We start from the raw sequence: 20877 nt of genomic DNA on the forward strand, positions 1-20877 counted from the left end.
TCTTTCAGTATAAAAAGGTAAACTATAATGTAAAAAGAAGACAAGACGAAAGCTAGTGATGAATCCTTATAAGACATTTGCACGTCAGTCTGACTTCTTGAAGACAAAACTAGCTACTTTATACACTGATACGCTTTTTTATCTTGTTTTCTTTATTTTTGATTGAACAAGTAAATTAATTCCTCTTTATAGAATGTTTGAATGTCTTTTTTTCTAATAAATAAACATGCATTTTTATAATCGCTAGAGTGTGTTTTCTTTTCAATTATTTATCGACTGAGAGAGTATACGAGTAATCAGTCATTCGAAGTTAGACAAAAAATACTTGATCAAATTCTCTAGTACTAGACATCACAAAAGTTATCATAGTTAAATGATGAACAAAAGAAAGCTAACAGGTAAAATCAAAGTAATGACTCATGGTGATATTGAGTTTGTTCACTATAGTGGACTTCAATCGATCTGGAAGATCTTTGCACCGGGTGATGTAAGGGCATTACCATAGACTTGACATGTTATTCCATTGGCTGGGCATCAGATTCAGATAACTCTACCTCTCCTTCTTGTTTGGGAGTGTTGTTGACTTGGTTTACTAGCCTCTCAAAGTTCTGACAAAAGTATTCCTTGTATAGCAAAAGGATATTAATTTGAAACGTTTGCCAGTATTACTAGTCCAACATAAGCCATACTGGCAATTAAATGCTTTATACATCCCTGACGGCACCTTTCGTTTTTATTCTTTATCTTTTGAGTCATTCCAAGTATAATTCGTTTTCATTTGGCCTAATCCTAGAAGATTTGGTTGAACCTCTTTCGCCTTTAGGCAGCGGCAATTTACATTCTGCACTTTCAATGTGGTCTTCTACTCTTCGTCTTTTACCCATTACACTTTAAAAAAAGGAGAACATAAGATTGGACGACATTTATTATTCTCAACTTTATCTGTTTAGAACTATTTTTGACTACACCAACTTCTTTATCAGAGTCCAGTTAGCTGCAAATGCCTATAAAGTATTACTAAAATACTCAAAAAGCTAATATGACTAGTTCATTTTTCTCAAAGATTTTACAGATCATGTATCCAAAGACAAATAAAAGAATGAAATCCAAGTAGCAAACTACATCCTATGCATATCAAAACTTTCAATGGGTAGTTTTTTTTTTTAGTCTGAGGTGAGTCTGAAGGTTCAGATACTATAAGCCATCTTGTATTTTGTTCCTCATTGGATGAATTGCTTTAAGGGGTTTCGTTTAAGAACGATAAAGGGAAACCGTATTTCCTATGGGCAATTGTGTTTCTAGAAGAACCTTGATAGCAGAGCTCCTCTCGCCAATAATGTAGGTCAATTAATGATTTCCTACAAATTAATGCCTTATTCCTTCTTTGACAAGTTGAAATACACAAAAAGAAGCACAAATCGAGTTCAAATCAACAGTCCTGTTTCTTTCTTTATGATCATATAAGACTATTAAATAAAGTAGGCTTATTGCTCTTTATTATGTCGAGGTCTAGACAAGAAATCAAAACTCTCACACTTTTTTTGTATGGGGAGAAAAAGACGTCAATATGAAAAAAATAAAGACTTATCGGGACAAACACCAAATTTGTCTCTTTTTTCCTAGATGTCGGCCGATTATCTAAGTTTGGGTGTTTTTCTTCTGAACAAATCGAAATTGTAGAACTTGTTAGTTTAGTAAATTTAAACAAAAGGCATTATAGAAATAAAGTTGTGAATGTTTGTTGATAGAAAATATGGTATTAAGAAAAGTGCTAAATTCTGAACATACTGTGTATTGACATCATTGTAATTTTTGGTAAGCAACTTGATTTGACGCCCCATTTCGTCAAGAAGAAACTCTATCTGATTTCAATATTTTAGTCTACAAGGAACCAATCAAGTAGTAGTTATTAGATTTTGTTATTTCATTATGATTATGGGCTGCAACAAAGTTCAGGGTGGGTAAAAGAGAAAAAAAAAGTTTAGGTGTTACAGTTCCCTGAAAGTAAAATAAACCCAATATAAAGATCCGCACACGCGCGTGTGTATCTAAATGGAAAAAGAGGAACAGATTGACCTTCTAATTTACTACAATAAACTTAGTTATTTCTCACGACTTTCTTCGGCTGGGGCAAACAAGGCGTCTATGATGAATTCTTTTATTGAAGGGAATAAGGATAATAATAATACATTTTATGGTACATTTAAAGATAATACAAGAATGCAATACATAATGAAATCTATTTTGATGGAATATAATGAGTGTGATTGAAGCCATTGGAAAGCTTGCCATCTTGGCAGACTTCAAATTGAACCATCCAAGGACAGTTCAAAGCTTGTTCTATAGTCCAACGAGTCTCAGGATTAGGATCCATCATTCCAGCGAGACATTCTCTTTCAGGTTGAGTGAAATTCTTAAAGAGATCACAATCACTTGGGTCTAATTTACGTCGTTGCTCGGTATAAGTCTTGTAGTCGAAATCACCACCATCAGAGGCTTGAGCGGCAACAGCTGCTGGTGAACCAGGAACAGCGCCTTGAGGAGGTTGGCCACCTGGGCGACCTGTGAAGAAGGCTGCAGTAAAAGGCAATTGTTGGAAACGCATACAGAAATAAGTAGCAGCAGCACTCCAGACATCAAGGGCTTTACCATCGTATGGATCAGCATCGTCTTTGATTTTCCACATTTCTGGAGACCAAAAGGGTTCAGAACCACACCATTTCTTACAAGGATGGCTTTCTTTTTCAAAACAGCTTTGAACAACATCAGCAACACCAAAGTCTGCAATCTTAAGTGTTCCTGTAGCCGTTAAAACCAGGTTTTCGGGCTTGATATCACGATGAGCAATGCCGAGGTTATGCAGGTATTGTAAGCCCAACAAGAGTTGTTTGAAAAGACAAGCAATATCATCAGGAGCCAAATGAGGTTTTTCATGTAACAAATTGAATACATCGCCGCCTGCACACTAAAAATAAAGAGTTAGATAGACAGTCTAGATAAGATGTTATTAACACAAAAAAAAGTAACGTACGTATTCCATGACAACACACCAACGACCTTTTTCGTCTTTGACAAGATCAAGTGTATCTACAACATGAGGGCAATTGGAGGCAGATTTACTAATACAGTATTCATTCAACATGCGCTTTTGATATTCCCGCTCAGATTCAGACTTGTCCTTCTTCTTGAATTCCTTAATTGCCAAAATACGACCACCAGTTCTTTGTTTCACTAGACGAATCACAGCTGTAGCACCACTAGCAATGTTTTTCTTGGAAGTGGACCCCAATCCTTTAGTAGAACGGTGTTCTGGCTTAATGTATTCACCGTATTTTTCAGTCAACAAAGGAACAACACCTAAGGAACCACAAGTCATGTCTGGAGGCGATTTTTTGAACGAAGAACTCATCATACGGGAAAAGGACCTGCCAATTTTGCTAGCTGTGCTACTAACAGAACTAACACTATGAATCGAGGCTGCACTAAATCGTCTTGAATGATCATTGGCTTCAGGGGACACCGAGAGAGATGAACCTGGTGAAGCTGGTGTCATTTTTAAACTACCAAAAAGGCCATTGTTGAAAACGTTGCTGAGTCTCTTTTTTGGCTTAACGACAGGAATTGGTCTAGCGAGGTTAGGATTAATTTCGGGTGGCACCGGTGTAGAGGGTGAAGAGGAAGGTGTGGCAATTGAAGAGGAAACCGAAGAAATAGTGTCATTTGAACCTCGATGTTCGCTAAACGAAGAATGGTTATGGACGTCATGGGGATGAGTTGATGAGTCCAAGCAGTCAGGTGAAATGGATCGTGGAATAGGATCATCTACAAAATATTGACCCGAAGAAAGGTACCGACCATTTTCGAAAAAGCAATCGTCCTGGGTGTTCGCAACTGTTAATGAAGCCATATTGTTTTCCTCTTCTCAAAATGTAATAGAAAGAGAATGAATGTGTTTACTAAATGGTTATTGTATTATAATGAGAAAAAATATATCAAAAGGAAAAAGAGGATTTTTTAGAAAAACCTCTCATTTATATATTAATTTTTTTCTTAGTGTTACGGGTTCTAGCGGGTTGTTTGGATTGGCCAAGATAAGTCGGATTGTATAGACAAGTAAACCAATTGTTCAATTTTTTCTTAAGGGAAGTTTCAGATTTGGTTTATTTGTATATTTATTGGTGCACTATCTGTATTTGTTAATCAAACTACTTTTTAGTCGATCCAACTTGAAGCTTTGTGTATACGTACGCCAATTATACTTTTTAAGTTCTAAATAAGTTTTGAAGACTCACGCGAGATCACTTTTTTATTTCCATAAAAAGCCGTTTGTCCCAATTAGAGAGTAATTTCTTTTTTGCAAAATGTTTGAGACGACAGAAAAAAAAATGCTTCTTGGAAAGATAGCACGGCATAATAAAAAGAGCACTTGTTTATTTTGAATATGCGCCATTTTCACTTTTTAACACATCAACGTGATCCGTATGATTTAATCACTAAAGGGTTCTCCCTGCTCCTTCCCAGCTTTACCTTGCTATATTTATATTGCGGAAACAAAAACAAAAAAAATGGTTAAAGGTTTGCGCGCAAAAAGTCATGAGTACAATTGGATTAAAGTTTACTCTATGCGTGATGTGAAAAGGAGCTAGTCAGAGCAACTGCCGGAGCGACGCCGGACAAAAGTTATTGCAATAGAAGATGGTTTGTGATTATGCAGGCACTTGTTAAAGAATGAATCCACATGGCAGATTGTGTAAAAGTATTTATCACAACAAAAACGAAAAAGGCCTCTCGAACGTTAATCCAAAGGTTACTCAGGCTATTCAAAGTTTAGACAAAAAAGATTGTTTATAAAGTTGCGGTTGATCAACGTATTTCGTTTGAGAAGCCCCTTTGATTACATATGTGCATACACGGGCTGATCAGTTTAGGCTGACGAACGTTGTTTTATAATAAAATAACCAGAAAAAGAGAACTTTCTTTAAATGATGCAAAGAACCAAGTTTCATACAAACAAACCACTACACTATAAGACAAGCACATGATTTAGAGAACAAAACATGGCTAAATTGGCTCTTTGCTTCAATGTGATCTCGATATGAGCTACAAACAAATAGTTTTTTTTTGTGTCAATTTATATGTGTTTATCAGATATGCATGTACAGCCATTGCTGAGGGTTTTCAACGCCTACTAAGTTCTCTATACAAGCAGCCGCATCATTTAGTTCTTGTGTGAAAGTATAAGAAGCTACAGAGTAAGCGCAGTAGCTAGGAAACGTATCATTGTGAACTTGTTCAGGATATTCTGAAATTACTCTACATAGGTTTTCTGAAAACTGATGCTTCAAGTCATCAGGTGAGATCATATAAGGTGGCAAGGGCATTTTAGAGATCATCGTGGCAGATAATTGGCGCATCACAGTCAATAGACAAGCAACATAATCGAATTTTCCTTGGTCTAAAACGGCGATCAAGGGTCGCTTCCATGTCTTATCCAATGAGCGAGCAGTATAGGCCATGCCTTCAACTAAATCAGCCATGTTGTTAAGTTTCTCAATAAGTGACTGATACGTTGCAAATGGGAACTGCCCTCGCAAAGGGGGTTCCAGCTTAGATAATCTTAGGTATGTTTCTTGGTCTTTTAATTGCCGCTGAATATGCAGAGCTAATTGTCGAAATGCTTTAACTTGATTTAGACTTGGATATGGAGTCCCTGGTCGATCTATTAGGATATCAGCAAAGATAATACCATAAAGCGTTGCCAGGTCCTTGAATGTATTTGCTACACGTTTACGAAGTTCAACTCGACCTGTCACAGGACGTGGTACCAAATTGACCAAGAATGAGCAAATGATACCTAGCACAACAAATACCATTCTCTATATACATTTTGCTTAGGTCTAGTCTAGAATGTGATTGTCGTTTCTTACCTTGCCAGCTGCCAGTTCAATGATGTCATTTTCCAGCGCCCCACCCACTGCTGTTTGATAGCCTGTAGTAGTGACCTATCAAAGTTGCGGTAATCCATTGGAAAATGCGGGGAACCCCAAAAAAAGGAACTTACCATCAGATATGTATACAGGGTCATAACAGATAAGTAACTATAAATCTGACTTGTAAAGAATAGATATTGAAATGACGTTATTGTAAGGAAAGAGAGTGCTGCTATTCCATAAGGGTTGCCACGCACTATTTCCCATAAAACAATGCTAAGAATGCACCCGGACACAGAACCCATTAAACCTAATATTATCCTATAAGGTTTTGTTAGTTGCCTGAAAATAAAGTTTAGCCTCCACACTTGCGTAAAATTGAACATGCCCGCCATAGGGAACATCCACATCAATAAAGTGTTGGCTACCCATTGGCCTCCCCAGCCAGTAAACCAACCGACACTTTGAGGCAAATAAGCAGGTAACGAAAGTAACATAAAGCCTGTTGTTGTCTTGAATGCAAACACAGCTTCGATACTATAGAATCCATCCATGATTCGATATATCATGTGGAAAAACCTTTCCCTACGTGTGACAGGAGCATCTACATCTGGATCACGAGGACACACTCGCTCTGTTCTGGTTAGAAACATTTCTTCTTCTTGTTCTTTCTGGATGCTCGAACCAATTGATTCTGTCAGGGATATTTGAGGATTTACTTGTTGTCCCCATTGCGATTTATTACTAACAGAAGGCTGAAACCACTTTTTGATAGAAACAGAAGGAAACCATAATCTTCTTTTGTTGGGTCTAGTTACATCCAAGCTTTCCACAAGCGAAACCAAGGACTGAATACTATTTGCGTAACCCAGCAGATTGAACTGAAACAAGTAGTCGACTTGCTTGATTACTTTGTCCTTCATTTCAGTTTTATTTCTCCATTTCTTTGTTTCTTTTTCATATTGCGCAATCACATTTTCCATTTTCTCAAAGGACATGGTATATGCTTTAGGCTTGGGTCTGGTTGAAACAAACAGACGTGGAAAAGGCCAAAATATAGTACTATAGACAGAACGAGGACTTATCCTGAATCCATCCAATCTTTGAATACATTCTTGCATGGCTGCAGAACATGCAGTTATTAGATCTTGTGTCGCTTTGTCAAGTTCAGAATCCAATTTTTCATGGTAATTCTTCTTCTGCCTGCAAATTAAACCAACACCAATTCCATGTAAAGGTGTACGCATCTCTTTAACACGGTGTGTGATTTGATGTAGGTCTTTTTGAGATAAGCGACTAAAGAGAACAACATATTCAACTGTATGCTGACTGTCGACTAAATGAATCAATTTACTCTGAAGTCTTGTTCTTAGTTGAGTAAAAGACGTTGTTGTGTTGGGCTGTTGATCGAGATATGAAACTGTACTTTCTTCAAAAAATGCACTATATTCTGCTAATGTCTTGCTAAGTACTTCAATATGACTCGAGAATGCATCCTCTGGCCACAAAAATAAATTGACCATGAGCGAAATGGCTGTACCAAATAAAACTGGCATCATAAAATTAATCTAGAACAGCATCAGTAAGTCTATCGTTTATTATCAACTTACTGTTATTGAGGGTTTGAAACCTGGTGTTGCCACATTTTGCGTTAATGCAAACGAGCCAATCATGCCAGCAAAAACAGTAGCAAAAGCCACTAGATGAAATGAATTCCAGAATAGTATGCATCACATACTTACTTTGAGGATATCTTGATCTCACATAGGCAATAACGAATATCAAAATAGAGCAGAAAATACCTGATACTGCACATGCTCCAGGCTGTATAGGAGAAGCAACAGCTGGATCTCTGGCTAAATTAGCGAGATAATTACCTAAAAGACACCATGTTCCGCCAATAGCTGCGCTTAATGTGCCTTGTAATGCTATCTGTTCAAAGTAAGTACAAATGATTAAAACAACATTTTACTTGCTTTCATATGTATAGCTATTTCAAAGTACATTTGTGTTAGCTTTTCTTTTTTCTATTTTATCAATTGAATTATTTTACCTATAGGTTTCACAGGAAAATAAAGCAACGTAGATAAGGTAGCCAACGTACTTGCCGGTCCAATAGCATGACGAGTTGAATCGACAAGAACAAAGATCAAACTAATTGTCACTGCTACAGAGGCTTTCAAAATAGTTCTGATCAATGGCAATGAGGGAATTCTCGACTTAAGTCTGGCAAAAAAGTAATTGATCTCTAAAAATAACGTTTGTATTACATTGACAAGGATTTCCTTTCTTTTTACCATGATGGCTTAAAGCTTCCACATCATCCATAATGGTTTTTGAAAAGAAGTAAAAAAAAAAGAACGGGAATAAACAGATACACTTGATAAGTATACAAGTTTTGATTGCTCAGTATTTTGCTGACTACTTGCTTAATAAGACTCGCTCTCTATAAGTGTACCTACAAATCTGTATTTAAGCGGAGACGATGCTTATGTAAGAACGTTTCCCAGATGACACATTTTTCTCGGTGTAAGCATCGGTTATCTTTTTCTTTTCTTCATTGTTATAATGTCCTTTCGTCAGAATTTTAAGCTGTAAGTGTTATTTGATACTAACAATAACATTAATATAAATATAATAGAAATACAGGCGTTTTGATGCCAGCTATTGGGTTAGGCACATGGAGATCAAAGCCAGAAGAAGTTTATCATGCTGTCAAGACAGCTATTGAAGCAGGGTAAAGAAAAAGCTATTGAGAAGACTCAGCCATCTACTTACATAATTTGTATAGCTATCGTCATATAGATACTGCTTTCGTTTGCAAGTACACAAACCAAACTTATTTCAAAAAGCTAATAAACAATAGATGCTAATGAAAAAGAAGTCGGACAAGCAATCAAAGACAGCGGAGTTCCTAGAGAAGAACTCTTCATTACTACAAAACTATGGAATACTTTTCATAGACCAGAACTTGTTCAAGTTGCACTTAAGAGATCACTTGATAATCTTCAATTGGATTATCTAGACCTCTATTTGATGCATTGGTATGATTTTGTTCGCGTGGATATCACATATATTCATGTAGAATAGGCCTGTATCTTTTCAACCTTCAGATGTCAAACAACCTAGGGATGAGAATGGACACATTCTTTTGGATGACACTGATTTTACAGTGACTTATGCGGTAATAATCAATTAATTTAGACAGACAGAATACTGACACTAAACATAGGAAATGGAAAAGTTAGTTAAAAGTAACCAAGTACGAGCCATTGGTGTAAGCAATTTCAGTATCGAGAACCTAGAAAAACTAGCCAAGACAGCCACTATTTATCCTGCCGTCAATCAGGTACTTTTTCAGTCCCATTTATAACCAGTTGTTTAAAATACTAGATTGAAGTACATCCTCTTTTACCTCAACAAGAATTGATTGACTACTGTTTAAGTCATGGCATTGTTGTCACTGCTTATTCTCCCCTTGGAAGCAGCGATTCTCTCATTATGAAAAATCAAACCATTGTAAGCGAATCTATGACTTAATTTAGTCCCTCATACATGTTGTAGTTGGATATGGCAAACAGACACCATGCCACAACTGCACAAGTTTTGATAGCTTGGGGTATTCAGCGAGGATATGGAGTACTTCCTAAATCAGTAACACCTTTACGTATTATTTCTAACTTGCAACGAATTGAATTATCTACACAAGATATGGATGAAATCAACAGACTTATTAAAGATCAATCTCAACAAAGATTGGGTGATCCATTTTATTCTTGGGATGTAGATGTATTTGGATTACATATTGGTGAAGAAAAGAAGAAATAAAGCATATTAAAGCAAAATTAAAGGGGCATAAAAGTTATTTTACTGTGCATATAAAAAGAAAGCATAATCATACAAATAAAAAAATAGCATAGCATAATGTTTCTATAACAACCAAACATGAGTCTATAAAATAAAATGAATAAATGCAACGTTAAAGTACAGAATACCTCAATGTCTTTTATTGTAAATCTTGTTTTTGGATCTTTCTCGAGCATTCCATTAATCAAGTGTTTTAGTTGGGGATCTATTGTGTCTGAATGAGGTACTCTAAAAATGTGCTTTAGTTGGCTTTAAGTTTGATATGTATCCGCTTACTTTTTATTTTGAATGTCATCAAACAGATCCAAAAGGCTTGATTTCTCAAATGGTAAACGACCATAGACCAGGCAGTAAAGTGTTATTCCCATAGACCAAATATCTGCTTGCAAAGCTGATTGTTCTTCAGAAACTGCTTTTGTTCAGTACATGTCATTTATGTAAATATATCACCTTTCTTTTTTATCGACTCGGGTGCCATAAAAGCAGGTGACCCAACACTATGGAATGTTTTTTTCATATCCTTGATACGAGTAGCATGTCCGAAATCAATCAGTTTGAGTGTGTTATTACTTGTCATAAGCAAGTTTTGTGGTTTGATGTCACGATGTACAACATCATGTTGATGTACTAAAATTGTTAAAGCTTGTTTTATCTATCAATCACTTACGATGACTAACAGCACTCACTAATTGTCTAAAAATGGCTTTAGATTGATAATCTGAATAAGGTTGTATGACTGCATGAGGAACAATGTCCATCACCACGCCTTTTTCAGCCAACTCCATCACTATAAAAATCGAATCGTCATTGTATTCTGGATCTTGTACAACTTGAATTAATTTAATAATGTTCAAATGAGGAGATATTTGTGCCATGATATCTGCTTCATCCACTATCATTCTAGTTGGTTTGTTTAGTTTACGTTTTTTTGTATCTTTTCTGAAAGATGAGTGTTGCATAAATTCAACACGGTAAAGGCGAGACTTGCTTAATTCTTTGATGGCCTACGTAGGTTACACGATCAATAACAAGTATGGACAATGGATTGAATTACATAACGTTGATTTGTTTTGACATCAATTCCAAGATAGACAATACCCGATGCACCTTGTCCGAGTGAGTGTATGAGTTTATATCTTCCATCTAATAAGTGTTTTGACTCTTTCCAACGTAATCGTAGAGATGAATGAATGAACCAGCGTGTCATGATAATTTATAAGAAAAAATAGGAAAGGGAGAGAGTCTCTTTTTATATGTAAAGGAGGGAGGTCGCCATGCGATCTGAACTTATTTCCCAAATCAAGACTTATTCCGATGCAGTTTTATCATTGGTTAAAACGACATGCATGTATAAACCATGGTGTGCATCATGTGTGTCTATAGCTATTTTTATTAATTGTTTTTTTTGCACAAGCCATAACCTAGTAAAGGACACGGGTCTTAATATTGGCAGGTGTAGCAACAATAGCATTGTAAAGTGATTCCAAATGTTCTTGTGTTACATTTGAGATATCTGCCATCACATAAGCAACTTCACCCTTAGAATCAGAGTATTGCTTTTCAACATTATGGTTAGCAAAAATTTCGTTAATAGCCTACAATAACAAATGAGTCAAAGGTATACTTTAAATAGTCAGTGCTTACTCTCAAGACACCAGGAATGTTACGGTGAATGTAGAGAACACGGACAGTGTCTTTGTCTTCTTGAGAAATGGCACGCAAATCGATTTCAGGAAAGTTGACTGCACCAAGAGAACAACCTTCATTGACAAACTTGGTTAAGGCAGTAGAGACTTCAATACCAATCATACTTTGAGCTTCTTCAGTAGAACCACCAATATGTGGGGTCATGATCAAGTTCTTGGCAGCTAATAATTCAGGGTAGTAATCAAAGTTTTGACCGTTAGCAGCAGGCTCCTTAGGATAGACATCAATGGCTGCACCAGCAAGATGGCCTGATTCTAAGCCCTTGATGAGTGCTGGAATTTGAACAACAGTGCCACGGGCGTTGTTCAAAAGATAAGATCCCTTCTTCATATGTGTCATAATTTCCCTTTCACCAATCATATTCTTTGTATCTTCCGTTTCGGGGACGTGGAGGGATACGAAATCAGAAATGCTTAATAACTCCTCTAAACTTTCGACTTGCTTGGCTTGACCGATAGGCATGATTTGCAATACATCATAAAAGTAGACAGTCATACCCATAGCTTCAGCCAAGACAGAGAGTTGAGAACCGATATGACCGTAGCCGACAATACCCAACACTTTGTGACGGATCTCATAACAATTCTTTGACACCTTATTCCAAATACCCTGGTGCATTTCTGTGTTACGATCACCCAATTGACGGGCTAATGTGATTAATTCACCAATGACTAACTCTGCTACTGATCTAGAATTGCTAAAAGGAGAATTGAAGACAGCAATCTATGATGTGTGTCAGTCTTCAGCAAACTGATGTTGATTATTTACTTACACCCTTATCAGCAGCTGTCTTGAGATCAACTTGGTTTGTACCAATACAGAAACAACCAATAGCCATCAAGTTCTTTGCTTCGTCCAATACAGCCTTGGTCAATTTTGTCTTAGAACGGATACCAATAATGTGCACATCTCTGATCTTTTCAATCAATTCATCACCCACTAAAGCCTTAGAATAAGTTTCAACCTATACAAACATATGAGTTTTTTTTTTGTCTGGTCCGTTATCGACTTACTTGATAACCTTGCTTTTTAAAGGCTTCAATAGCTGTAGCATTCACATTCTCTAATAAGAGAATTTTGACTTCAGCTGTATTAAAAGGTCTGAGAACCTTAGGCTTTGTTAATGCAAAAGAAGAACCGCGTCTACGAGTTTGAGTGTTTTCAGTTGTATTCTCAGCAGACATTTGTCAAATGTTTAAATAAGAAGGAATGATTTTTTTCCATTTTGACTCGGTGGAGCCTTATAAATACAAAAATTAAGATGAATTCACGTCACTGTTTTGAATGGAATTAGATTTTGTCATCCAGAAGTTATTTGATTGGCCAGGTGCATTGGTCAATCACTGGTTAATCAAGCATCTGCTTCATAGATTAAGATTTTTAGTGTTAAACATGTCGTTTGTTTACTCACTTGTTTCTTTCTTTCTTCTCTTTTCTCTTTTTTTTTCAGTACGAATCATACGCTAGAATATCATTAGACTCTCATAAAAATTAATTGTAAAAATCATGCAAGAATACAAAACTTATGTAACACTTGAAGAGTTACCACCTCAAGAAGCAAAGAACAAATTAGTCAAACTCATACCTGATCAAAACATCACTATTATACCAGAATACACACTTGAATCAGGTGTGAAAATGATGAATGTACCAGTCGCATGGAAATCATGGGGAAAATTAAATGAAAAAGGAGATAATTGTATGGTCATTTGTCATGCACTTACTGGTAGTGCTGATGTGGAAGATTGGTATGTATGAAAACACATAGAAAATGTACATATTAATCAAAGTAGGTGGGGACCACTGATGGGACCAAAGAGAGCCTTTGATCCAACTAAGTTTTTTATTGTGTGCTGTAATGTCCTTGGTTCTCCTTATGGTTCTGCATCCCCTTTGACAATCAACCCCGAAACAGGTGATAAGTATGGCCCCGAATTCCCTTTGGTAAGTGTTCGGGATGATGTTCAAATCCATCGCCTTATTTTAGACCACTTGGGTGTTAAGCAAGTGGCCATCTGTATTGGTGGCTCTATGGGAGGTATGCAAGTGTTGGAATGGGCACATTTTGGCCAAGATTATGTTCGTGCTATTGTACCTCTTGCTACTTCAGGCCGCCATTCTGCTTGGGGTATTAGTTGGGGTGAAGCACAACGTCAATCCATTTATAGTGATCCCAATTATGGTAAGCTCGAAGCAAAACGTATATATTCACTAATGCATTGTAGTGGATGGTTATTATACCGATGATAATCAGCCTGTTGTAGGCTTGTCTGCTGCTCGTATGTCTGCTTTACTCACTTACAGATCACGTAATTCATTTGAATCCCGTTTTGGTCGTAAGGCAGCCGAACTCAAATCGTTGCAGCGTCGTCCTAGTTCACCTGGTGAAGCCAACCGTATGATTCACAACGACGGTCATCGAGCCTCAAGTCCACCTGTCGAAGCTAAAGAAGATACCATCAACAACCCTTCTATGCCTACACCTTTTGTCTTTTCAGCACAATCTTATCTTCGCTATCAGGGCACCAAGTTTATCAATCGATTTGATGCCAATTGTTACATTGCTCTCACACGCAAAATGGATTCGCACGATATATCGCGTGGAAGAGAAGATTATCATGATGTGTTGGCTTCTATACGTCAACCAGCTTTGGTGATTGGTATTGAATCAGATGGGTTGTTCACTATTTCTGAACAATATGAGTTGGCAGAAGGCATGGCAGATACCGAAATGATTGTGATAGATTCTCCAGATGGACACGATGGCTTTTTACTTGAATTTGATCAAATCAATCGCCATGTCCTTGGTTTTATTAAGCGTGTGCTACCAGAGATTTACAATACAAGTACTGTTTCTGAACAAGAAGCAGAAGAAGCAGAAAAGATCAAGGCAACTAAGACTAGTTTGTTTGGTGAAGCTGAAGTGGACATCACTCAGTGGTAGAATACTATTTAGAATTTCGAATTTAATAAAATCGATATACTTGTTACACTTTATTTGAAAAGAATAGATCCTAGAAACCAAGTAAATCAAATAATAAGTAAATACTGTATAAAGCAATGGAAGTATAAGCGCTCTAATCGTTGAGTTATAAAAAATTGAATCTTTACTAAATAACTTTTAATATCGTTTGGCGCATTACACACCCAACATACTTTTGATGCTCAATTTATGCTTTTTCATACCCTTTTTTTTTTGAGTTTCCTATGTTTGAGCATAATAAAAGAACATATTTATAGAAAAATATAGCAAGTTTTGAAAAAGTCAAAAAATCGTCGCTTTGCCCTTATGATCCCTTTTACAAATCTTCGATTCTCTCTGTCATTCTTAAAGCAATAAATGGTTATCCTCTCCCTTCCTTCTGGGATGATAGGAAGCTCAACCTATCTGTATGTCTGGAAATCCCCTTTGTTGGTCTGTGCCAACCTGGGCAAATATGTCCTCGAATCCTGGATAGCGCAACCATTCAATTGCAAAAAGCATCTTGCTCCGATTCAAAAAAAGACAAGAATGCAAAAGCCCTGTACTGTTGTCATGGATTCACAAGGCACACAAAGATGGTTCGCTGCTGTTCTTGCCTTTTTTGCAAGAATATTTGATTCGTCCATCGGATCCTTATTTACCGGTTAGTTTTGAACCATGCCTACAACGATTTGTTTATAACGACTGTTCAATCCTCAATTTCAACAACTCTGAGCTCCGCCAAATGTACTCAAGACATCTTCCTGATATACAGTCAATAAAGGCTAGCATAAACACTACCTGATTTAAACGTTTCCTTCGGATTTCGATTCCAGGTCGTACGAGGAACCTGCGGTATCGTCTTTTGCACAACAAAATCTCCAGCAAGACAATTACCGCCTCCATCTTGCAACTACCAGATGATAAGTGTGTATTTTGTGGTTTATCCCAAACTCTAGAGCACATGTTGTTTACATGTATGGCTAACAACGGTATATGGCTAAATGCTATCAATTTATATTTCAAACACTCATCCCGCTTCTCTCTTCCCCAGCTATACCTGGACGTAATCGCTTTGAGCGTTGATCATTACCAACTATTCATCCATAAAAAAAAACAAATCTTCGATTTCCACTATTTTTCGATTTGTGAGCTATAGAGACATTGTAGACATGACATGTATCAGTACGAATTATTTCTCTAAGTCTATAAAACACACTCAAAATGTTAGATTTACAAAAGTACTACAAAAAGTGTACACTACGGCTCAAAAACAGAAAATACGTTTTTGAAGGATAGCTCACTAGTTGACGGAACTTTGAGTCATAGAAATTACATTTTCAACATATATAATCAATATGTGTGCGACTACCAGTGGTACTAACAAATATGGGAAGAGGATCGCTTTGAAAGCAATCTTGAAATGAAGTGAATAGTAGATCATTCCAGCACGGATCAATATTGGATTTACGATAAATGTCATAGTTAAAATCGCCAGCAATAATGATAGGCAAGAACATCGACTGTAGATGTGATATTAAGGAATAAGTGGCGGATAACGTGCGAAAGAATGTGGATCGACTACTACGATGAGCAGGAGCATAAATATTGAGGATATACATAAAAGGAATGGATGGTTCAGAGGCATGAACGATAAACGCTAAGAGAAAGCGGTCATCGAAAGAATTGATGGTGGGATGTGCTGTAATTTTGTAGTGAGATTTTAGAGAAACAATGCCACAATGTTCTGTCCAAAGACTGGATTTAGTCTGGAACTTGAGATTGAGCTGTTTCTGTATATTAAGTGTAGATGCGTGTGTTTCTTGTAAGCATAGAATGGCATATTTAGTTGAACGTAGAAAGCGGATGAACAAGGACTGTTTGTAAGGATCTGAAATTTTCGTAAGGCCACGACAATTAAATGTGGCAATTTGCATAGAGTCTTTGGGCATAGATTGACTTATTAAAAGTCAGGAGAGATACCTGCTGATCCACTTGTATTATGATTTGGTACCACTTTTTGTCTCTCATCTTTACGATTGGATTTGATCTTTTTACGCTTCTGAATAAGCTTTTTTAAATCCAAAGCCTCTTGGGTTGGATTATTGCTTGGAATGTTTTGGAGATATTCATCATTCTCTCCGTCTGATTCAATGATTTCTACTTCACTATCTCCTAGCCGAAAAATACAGCACCGTCCATATGAAATCCCAGATCCAGGACTTCACCAAAATGGGAAAAACGTTTTTTCATTTGCTCGCGGAGAGTTGAAGGACGAATGAGGGGGAGTCGTTCAACCTTAACTCGAGCAATTTTGGCGTTTGGGGCAAGCTGTGGTAGCCTTTGATCATCGTATTATCTTCCATCTGCAAACCAGAGTTGACCAATTTACTGTACACTTCTGAATTGATATCCCAGCATGTTTCAATAAAGCGTCTCTGTAAATACTTGCGCTCAACAAGTAAAGTGTCAAAGAAATAATACTCTTCATTTGTATTGAGTGACCCAAGAAACTGTTTAAGGTCATTTACATCACGGATATTAGTGATATCAATCAAAACACTATCTTTCTCTAAACCGACAATATAAGGCGTAATGGTTCCTGAAGAAAGAGTGCTGTTACTAGCATATTTTGACTGGGAAGAACCAGAAGTGCGTGCAGATGAAGCTGTGGCAGCCAATGATGACGACTGATTAGCAGACACGATAGTTCTAGCCGCTACTTGTGACCAGATTTTGGGTGCATTTTTGTTGTTACGACGCCCTTTGGAGGATGTCATGTTGTGGGTTGGGTTGTTAGGTGGAAAGCAGTTTTGATCATTTCTCTTGAATTTCTAATCTAAACTCAGGATTTCTCTCTATTAGAGATGGGCATAAACTGAATAACTATATGATTAAAATTCTTCACTGTATCATGAGATTTGGGAGTCATTTTTTGGGATAAACGAGCACAACATAGATGAGTTGTATTGAAAGCTTTATTTGGTTCGTATGCCTTTTGAAGCAATGCTCAATCGATTAGTAATTTATTCATTGTATAAAGACTTGTAGCTGTTGTAAGCTTAAATTGTGATACCATACACTGAGTTCTAATAAAAGCTGAACGATTGGGAGTTTCATTTGCGGATCAAACAGACTTCCTGCAAAGCATGAAATCATATATATTGAAGCGTTGCTAGGCAACTAGAGACATGATACAGCTTACTGACTCTCGTTTGAGTGACGTAACTATGTAAGTGACGTAGCTATGTAATTGACTGTGTTTGAAATATCCCCTCCCTGCTTTTATTATACGCGTTGCTTACTTATTTTTCCAACTTCTTTGTTCTCATCAGCAAGTATTATGTTTTCGCCTTTATGGTATTGTTGCCTCTCACTTGGTTGATCACCTAGTTGATGCTACTCTTCTATCAAGATAGCTCTGCCTTTATTGGTTTTACGTCAATTTGATAGAGAAAACTACATACTTGTTGCCAGTTAAAAAAAGAGAAAAGGACTTGTCCTTTTTTTTTGCACTTGTTGTATTACAACAACACTTGAAGACGATCACAAACATAGTGCACTGGTATGATGACCTCTTCTTATGTTCGCTTCAGGCCTTGTCTGACTCTTGTGTGATCCTCCCTCTTGTTTTGGTGTTGTATGAATCCAAGAGAGAATATAAGAATGTCTTCTATATTGCATATGAGCAATCCTTGTGTTTATTGATACTGACTTTTGTCTTCCCCCACAAGGAGACAAAGGGAAAGTAAAGATAGACATAAACGCTTGTATGGTTCTGTTTGTCCGTCTGGTCTTTGACTGGAATTTCTGTCTATTCATGGCACCTTTCTTCTTTAGGAGAAAACAACTATCGGATAGAGTGACGGCAGATGTAAGCCATAGCTCGCTTTTGCTACTGTGATAGTTCTGGCCTTACTTCTTTGTGAGGTGTGTGCGTCAATGCGGTAGTGAGTGATGTAGCTTATAGTCCATTCGACTCTTCATCAGCATAAACCCTTCGGATACCTAGTTGATGATTGTAGAGAAACGTTCTTTTACATAGACTAGGTTTAAGTCTGGCGGTAGTAGTGCTATTTGTTTGAGTGGTGTCTATTCTTGGTAAACTCTCTCTTTATGGGGGGAGGGACAGCTATCAGACAGAGAATGTGTACTATCTGTAGTGCTCATCTATTCATGCATTTGGGTAGATTGTCTCCTGTAAGAACAAAGGCCTGTTCTTATAGAGCGAGTGCTATTTGCTTTCTAGTGAAATTGGTCTATTCAAAACTAGCTGCTTTAGAATTGAAGAATGTGGCTACTCTTCAGTCTAGGGCTTAAGGTTAGTTTTCTATAGATAAACTATCAATTTGGCAACATATTTTGATATGAAATCCTGATAGTGACAATTGACTAAGGCAAACCCTATGATGGGAATCAACAATTATATCATGTTGGTTATCCGTCTTGAAGACAGTTTACTCATGAAGCTTTTGTCTTTGAGACTTCCGGAGCTCTTTGACTAAGCGAGGTAAACTTTCTTTGGGATTCTTGTCAAGGAGTCATGCCAGATTTGACAAGTGGTAATTGACCTGGACTAGTTCTTCCGCAAGGATGAGCAATGATGTTTAATGATATAGTTGAGTGCCTGGCACTTTTTATTTTTTTTGGGAACTCAATTGAAACTAGTTTAGGTCCTCGCCCTAGTTCCTGGTAACAAATACTTGAAAGTATTTGGCTAAAGTACTAGTTTCTTTTTATTTTATTTTATTTTATAATAAACATTAAATACTTTATATGAATTGCTTTAAAAAAGATTTTAACAGAAAATCATCTCGGCTACTGGTTTAGGGAGTTTTCCATATTTTTCTTTTTCTTTGTATATATCTTCAAGATGGTCTTGCAAACCCTATTTATCGAGTCAGAACAAGATAAAACCCTTATAGAAATAGTTGTGAGTTCATCAGCAACAAGGCAAGAACAAGCATCAGCATCTGGTATCATCATTGCACATCCTTATGGCCCATTAGGTATGCAAGTAAACACGATTGTGCATAGTGATGTATTGATGGATTGCAAGGTGGAAACATGAAGAACAATGTAGTGATTGCTTTACAGAGATACTTTATATCTAAAGGTTATGTAGCCATTTGTATGAACTTTCGTGGTTGTGGTAACTCCAAAGGCAGAACAAGTTGGACAGGCATGCCAGAAAGACAAGACTATCAAGCAGTTATTCATTATGCACTGGATCACAATACACTCGACATATTTCCCGAGATAAACAGCCTGATTCTATGTGTATGTATGCACCTTGTCTTTCACAACTGACATCAATATGGTAGGGCTATTCTTTTGGTGCCATGATTGCTGGTACAATGAAACCCCCAAGCGTACCTTGTGCTTATTTACTTATCAGTGTACCCTTGGGTGTTTTATGGGCATTAGCAACAGTCAAGGCTAGTTTCTTTAAAAGAGTGCCACCCATCAATCCTACTCGTCTTTTGTGTATCCATGGTGACCGAGATCAATTCACCCGAGTCGGTACTATCAAGCAGTTTTATCCACAAGACAGTGTTTGCGTGATAGAGGAAGCTGATCATTTCTGGCTAGATTTTGAGTCTTACCTGATAAATGCAATAGAACATTGGAGATTAAAACTGTAATTTCTCACGTTTATAAATTTGTAAAGTCCTTTACTGCGTTCTTTCTTTTTTTTTTTCTCCTTGTCTCATGCCACCCATTACATACATTACACGCTCAGAGACATTCTCTGCTGCTCATAGACTTCATTCACCTCAACTCACAACAGAAGAAAACCAACTCGTATATGGCAAGTGTAATCATCCTCATTTTCATGGACATAACTATAAAGGTAGAGTTAAGCAGGTACATGACGATATTCATGATCCCATAGTTGAGATCACTTTGAAAGGTGAAGTGAATCCCTTGACTGGCATGGTTATGAATCTTGTTGATCTAAAAGAATGTATAAAGCTGTCTGTGATGGATCCTTTAGATCATAGAAACTTGGTAACATCACAACCAACAAAAAACAAAAGTATACTTATATTTGTAGGATTTGGATGTTGATTTTTTTAAAAAGAAAGCAAGGTAAGTCATACGACAGCAAAGAGAATGGCCAACATTCCCCCCTTTTTTTATATCTAGTACTACCGAGAATTTAGCCGTGTTTATCTGGTGGAATTTTCAGTATCATTTCCTAAGAAACGAAACATGGAGATCCAGTTCAGCCAGACTATACAAGGTCAAAGTGTATGAAACTGAACACAACATAGTAGAATATATGGGTGAAGGTGAATTAGATGAATCTGAAGGCCAAATGGATGTGGCTCTTATCAAATTAATGGGTGTAGATATCAAACAGGATATGAATGGAAAGAATCCTTGGTCCTTAGAATTATAGTATAT

General features: G+C 37.0%; 9 protein-coding genes across 9 annotated transcripts; 4 read left to right on the forward strand and 5 right to left on the reverse strand.

Annotated features, from left to right (window-relative positions):
* Positions 1 to 2138: 2138 nt before the first annotated feature.
* On the reverse strand, positions 2139 to 4036 carry B0P05DRAFT_540174 (kinase-like domain-containing protein). Its single transcript, XM_051578040.1, has 2 exons — positions 3032 to 4036; positions 2139 to 2965 (listed from the first exon to the last, which is right to left on the reverse strand). The coding sequence occupies exons 1-2, from the start codon at positions 3905 to 3907 to the stop codon at positions 2240 to 2242; spliced, it is 1602 nt and encodes a 533-aa protein (XP_051435213.1). The 5' UTR covers positions 3908 to 4036; the 3' UTR covers positions 2139 to 2239.
* A 1108-nt stretch (positions 4037 to 5144) lies between these two features.
* Positions 5145 to 6583, reverse strand: B0P05DRAFT_469211 (uncharacterized protein; the record flags this gene model as incomplete). The annotated part of the gene is made up of 4 exons (XM_051574479.1): positions 5145 to 5876; positions 5928 to 6002; positions 6062 to 6251; positions 6297 to 6583. 4 exons carry the CDS (start codon positions 6581 to 6583, stop codon positions 5145 to 5147), a joined length of 1284 nt encoding a protein of 427 aa, XP_051435214.1.
* Positions 6584 to 7531: 948 nt separating this feature from the next.
* On the reverse strand, positions 7532 to 7802 carry B0P05DRAFT_469323 (uncharacterized protein; the record flags this gene model as incomplete). The annotated part of the gene is made up of 2 exons (XM_051574484.1): positions 7532 to 7629; positions 7673 to 7802. Coding segments are annotated over 2 exons (228 nt in total), but the record flags the coding sequence as incomplete, so codon positions are not given.
* Positions 7803 to 8498: 696 nt separating this feature from the next.
* Positions 8499 to 9758, forward strand: B0P05DRAFT_579095 (NADP-dependent oxidoreductase domain-containing protein; the record flags this gene model as incomplete). The annotated part of the gene is made up of 8 exons (XM_051581899.1): positions 8499 to 8524; positions 8572 to 8667; positions 8722 to 8726; positions 8797 to 8974; positions 9021 to 9114; positions 9163 to 9279; positions 9324 to 9449; positions 9495 to 9758. The coding sequence occupies 8 exons, from the start codon at positions 8499 to 8501 to the stop codon at positions 9756 to 9758; spliced, it is 906 nt and encodes a 301-aa protein (XP_051435216.1).
* A 51-nt stretch (positions 9759 to 9809) lies between these two features.
* B0P05DRAFT_78333 (kinase-like domain-containing protein) lies at positions 9810 to 11111 on the reverse strand. The gene is made up of 6 exons (XM_051583862.1): positions 10852 to 11111; positions 10465 to 10801; positions 10248 to 10424; positions 10074 to 10206; positions 9926 to 10025; positions 9810 to 9881 (listed from the first exon to the last, which is right to left on the reverse strand). Exons 1-6 carry the CDS (start codon positions 11002 to 11004, stop codon positions 9861 to 9863), a joined length of 921 nt encoding a protein of 306 aa, XP_051435217.1. The 5' UTR covers positions 11005 to 11111; the 3' UTR covers positions 9810 to 9860.
* Positions 11002 to 12706, reverse strand: B0P05DRAFT_540204 (uncharacterized protein). The gene is made up of 4 exons (XM_051578041.1): positions 12518 to 12706; positions 12277 to 12468; positions 11442 to 12227; positions 11002 to 11392 (listed from the first exon to the last, which is right to left on the reverse strand). The coding sequence occupies exons 1-4, from the start codon at positions 12686 to 12688 to the stop codon at positions 11219 to 11221; spliced, it is 1323 nt and encodes a 440-aa protein (XP_051435218.1). The 5' UTR covers positions 12689 to 12706; the 3' UTR covers positions 11002 to 11218.
* B0P05DRAFT_540207 (homoserine O-acetyltransferase) lies at positions 12707 to 14512 on the forward strand. The gene is made up of 4 exons (XM_051578042.1): positions 12707 to 12866; positions 12916 to 13252; positions 13298 to 13686; positions 13730 to 14512. The coding sequence occupies exons 2-4, from the start codon at positions 13011 to 13013 to the stop codon at positions 14446 to 14448; spliced, it is 1350 nt and encodes a 449-aa protein (XP_051435219.1). The 5' UTR covers positions 12707 to 12866; positions 12916 to 13010; the 3' UTR covers positions 14449 to 14512.
* Positions 14513 to 19251: 4739 nt separating this feature from the next.
* B0P05DRAFT_540214 (uncharacterized protein) lies at positions 19252 to 20135 on the forward strand. The gene is made up of 2 exons (XM_051578043.1): positions 19252 to 19475; positions 19526 to 20135. Exons 1-2 carry the CDS (start codon positions 19340 to 19342, stop codon positions 19774 to 19776), a joined length of 387 nt encoding a protein of 128 aa, XP_051435220.1. The 5' UTR covers positions 19252 to 19339; the 3' UTR covers positions 19777 to 20135.
* A 43-nt stretch (positions 20136 to 20178) lies between these two features.
* B0P05DRAFT_579099 (uncharacterized protein) lies at positions 20179 to 20872 on the forward strand (the record flags this gene model as incomplete). The annotated part of the gene is made up of 4 exons (XM_051581900.1): positions 20179 to 20320; positions 20363 to 20478; positions 20525 to 20559; positions 20617 to 20872. 4 exons carry the CDS (start codon positions 20179 to 20181, stop codon positions 20870 to 20872), a joined length of 549 nt encoding a protein of 182 aa, XP_051435221.1.
* Between the last annotated feature and the right edge of the window lie 5 nt (positions 20873 to 20877).

This window comes from Gilbertella persicaria (assembly GCF_025201335.1).
Source record: "Gilbertella persicaria strain CBS 190.32 chromosome Unknown B0P05scaffold_18, whole genome shotgun sequence".
NCBI classification, from domain to species: Eukaryota; Fungi; Mucoromycota; class Mucoromycetes; order Mucorales; family Choanephoraceae; genus Gilbertella; species Gilbertella persicaria.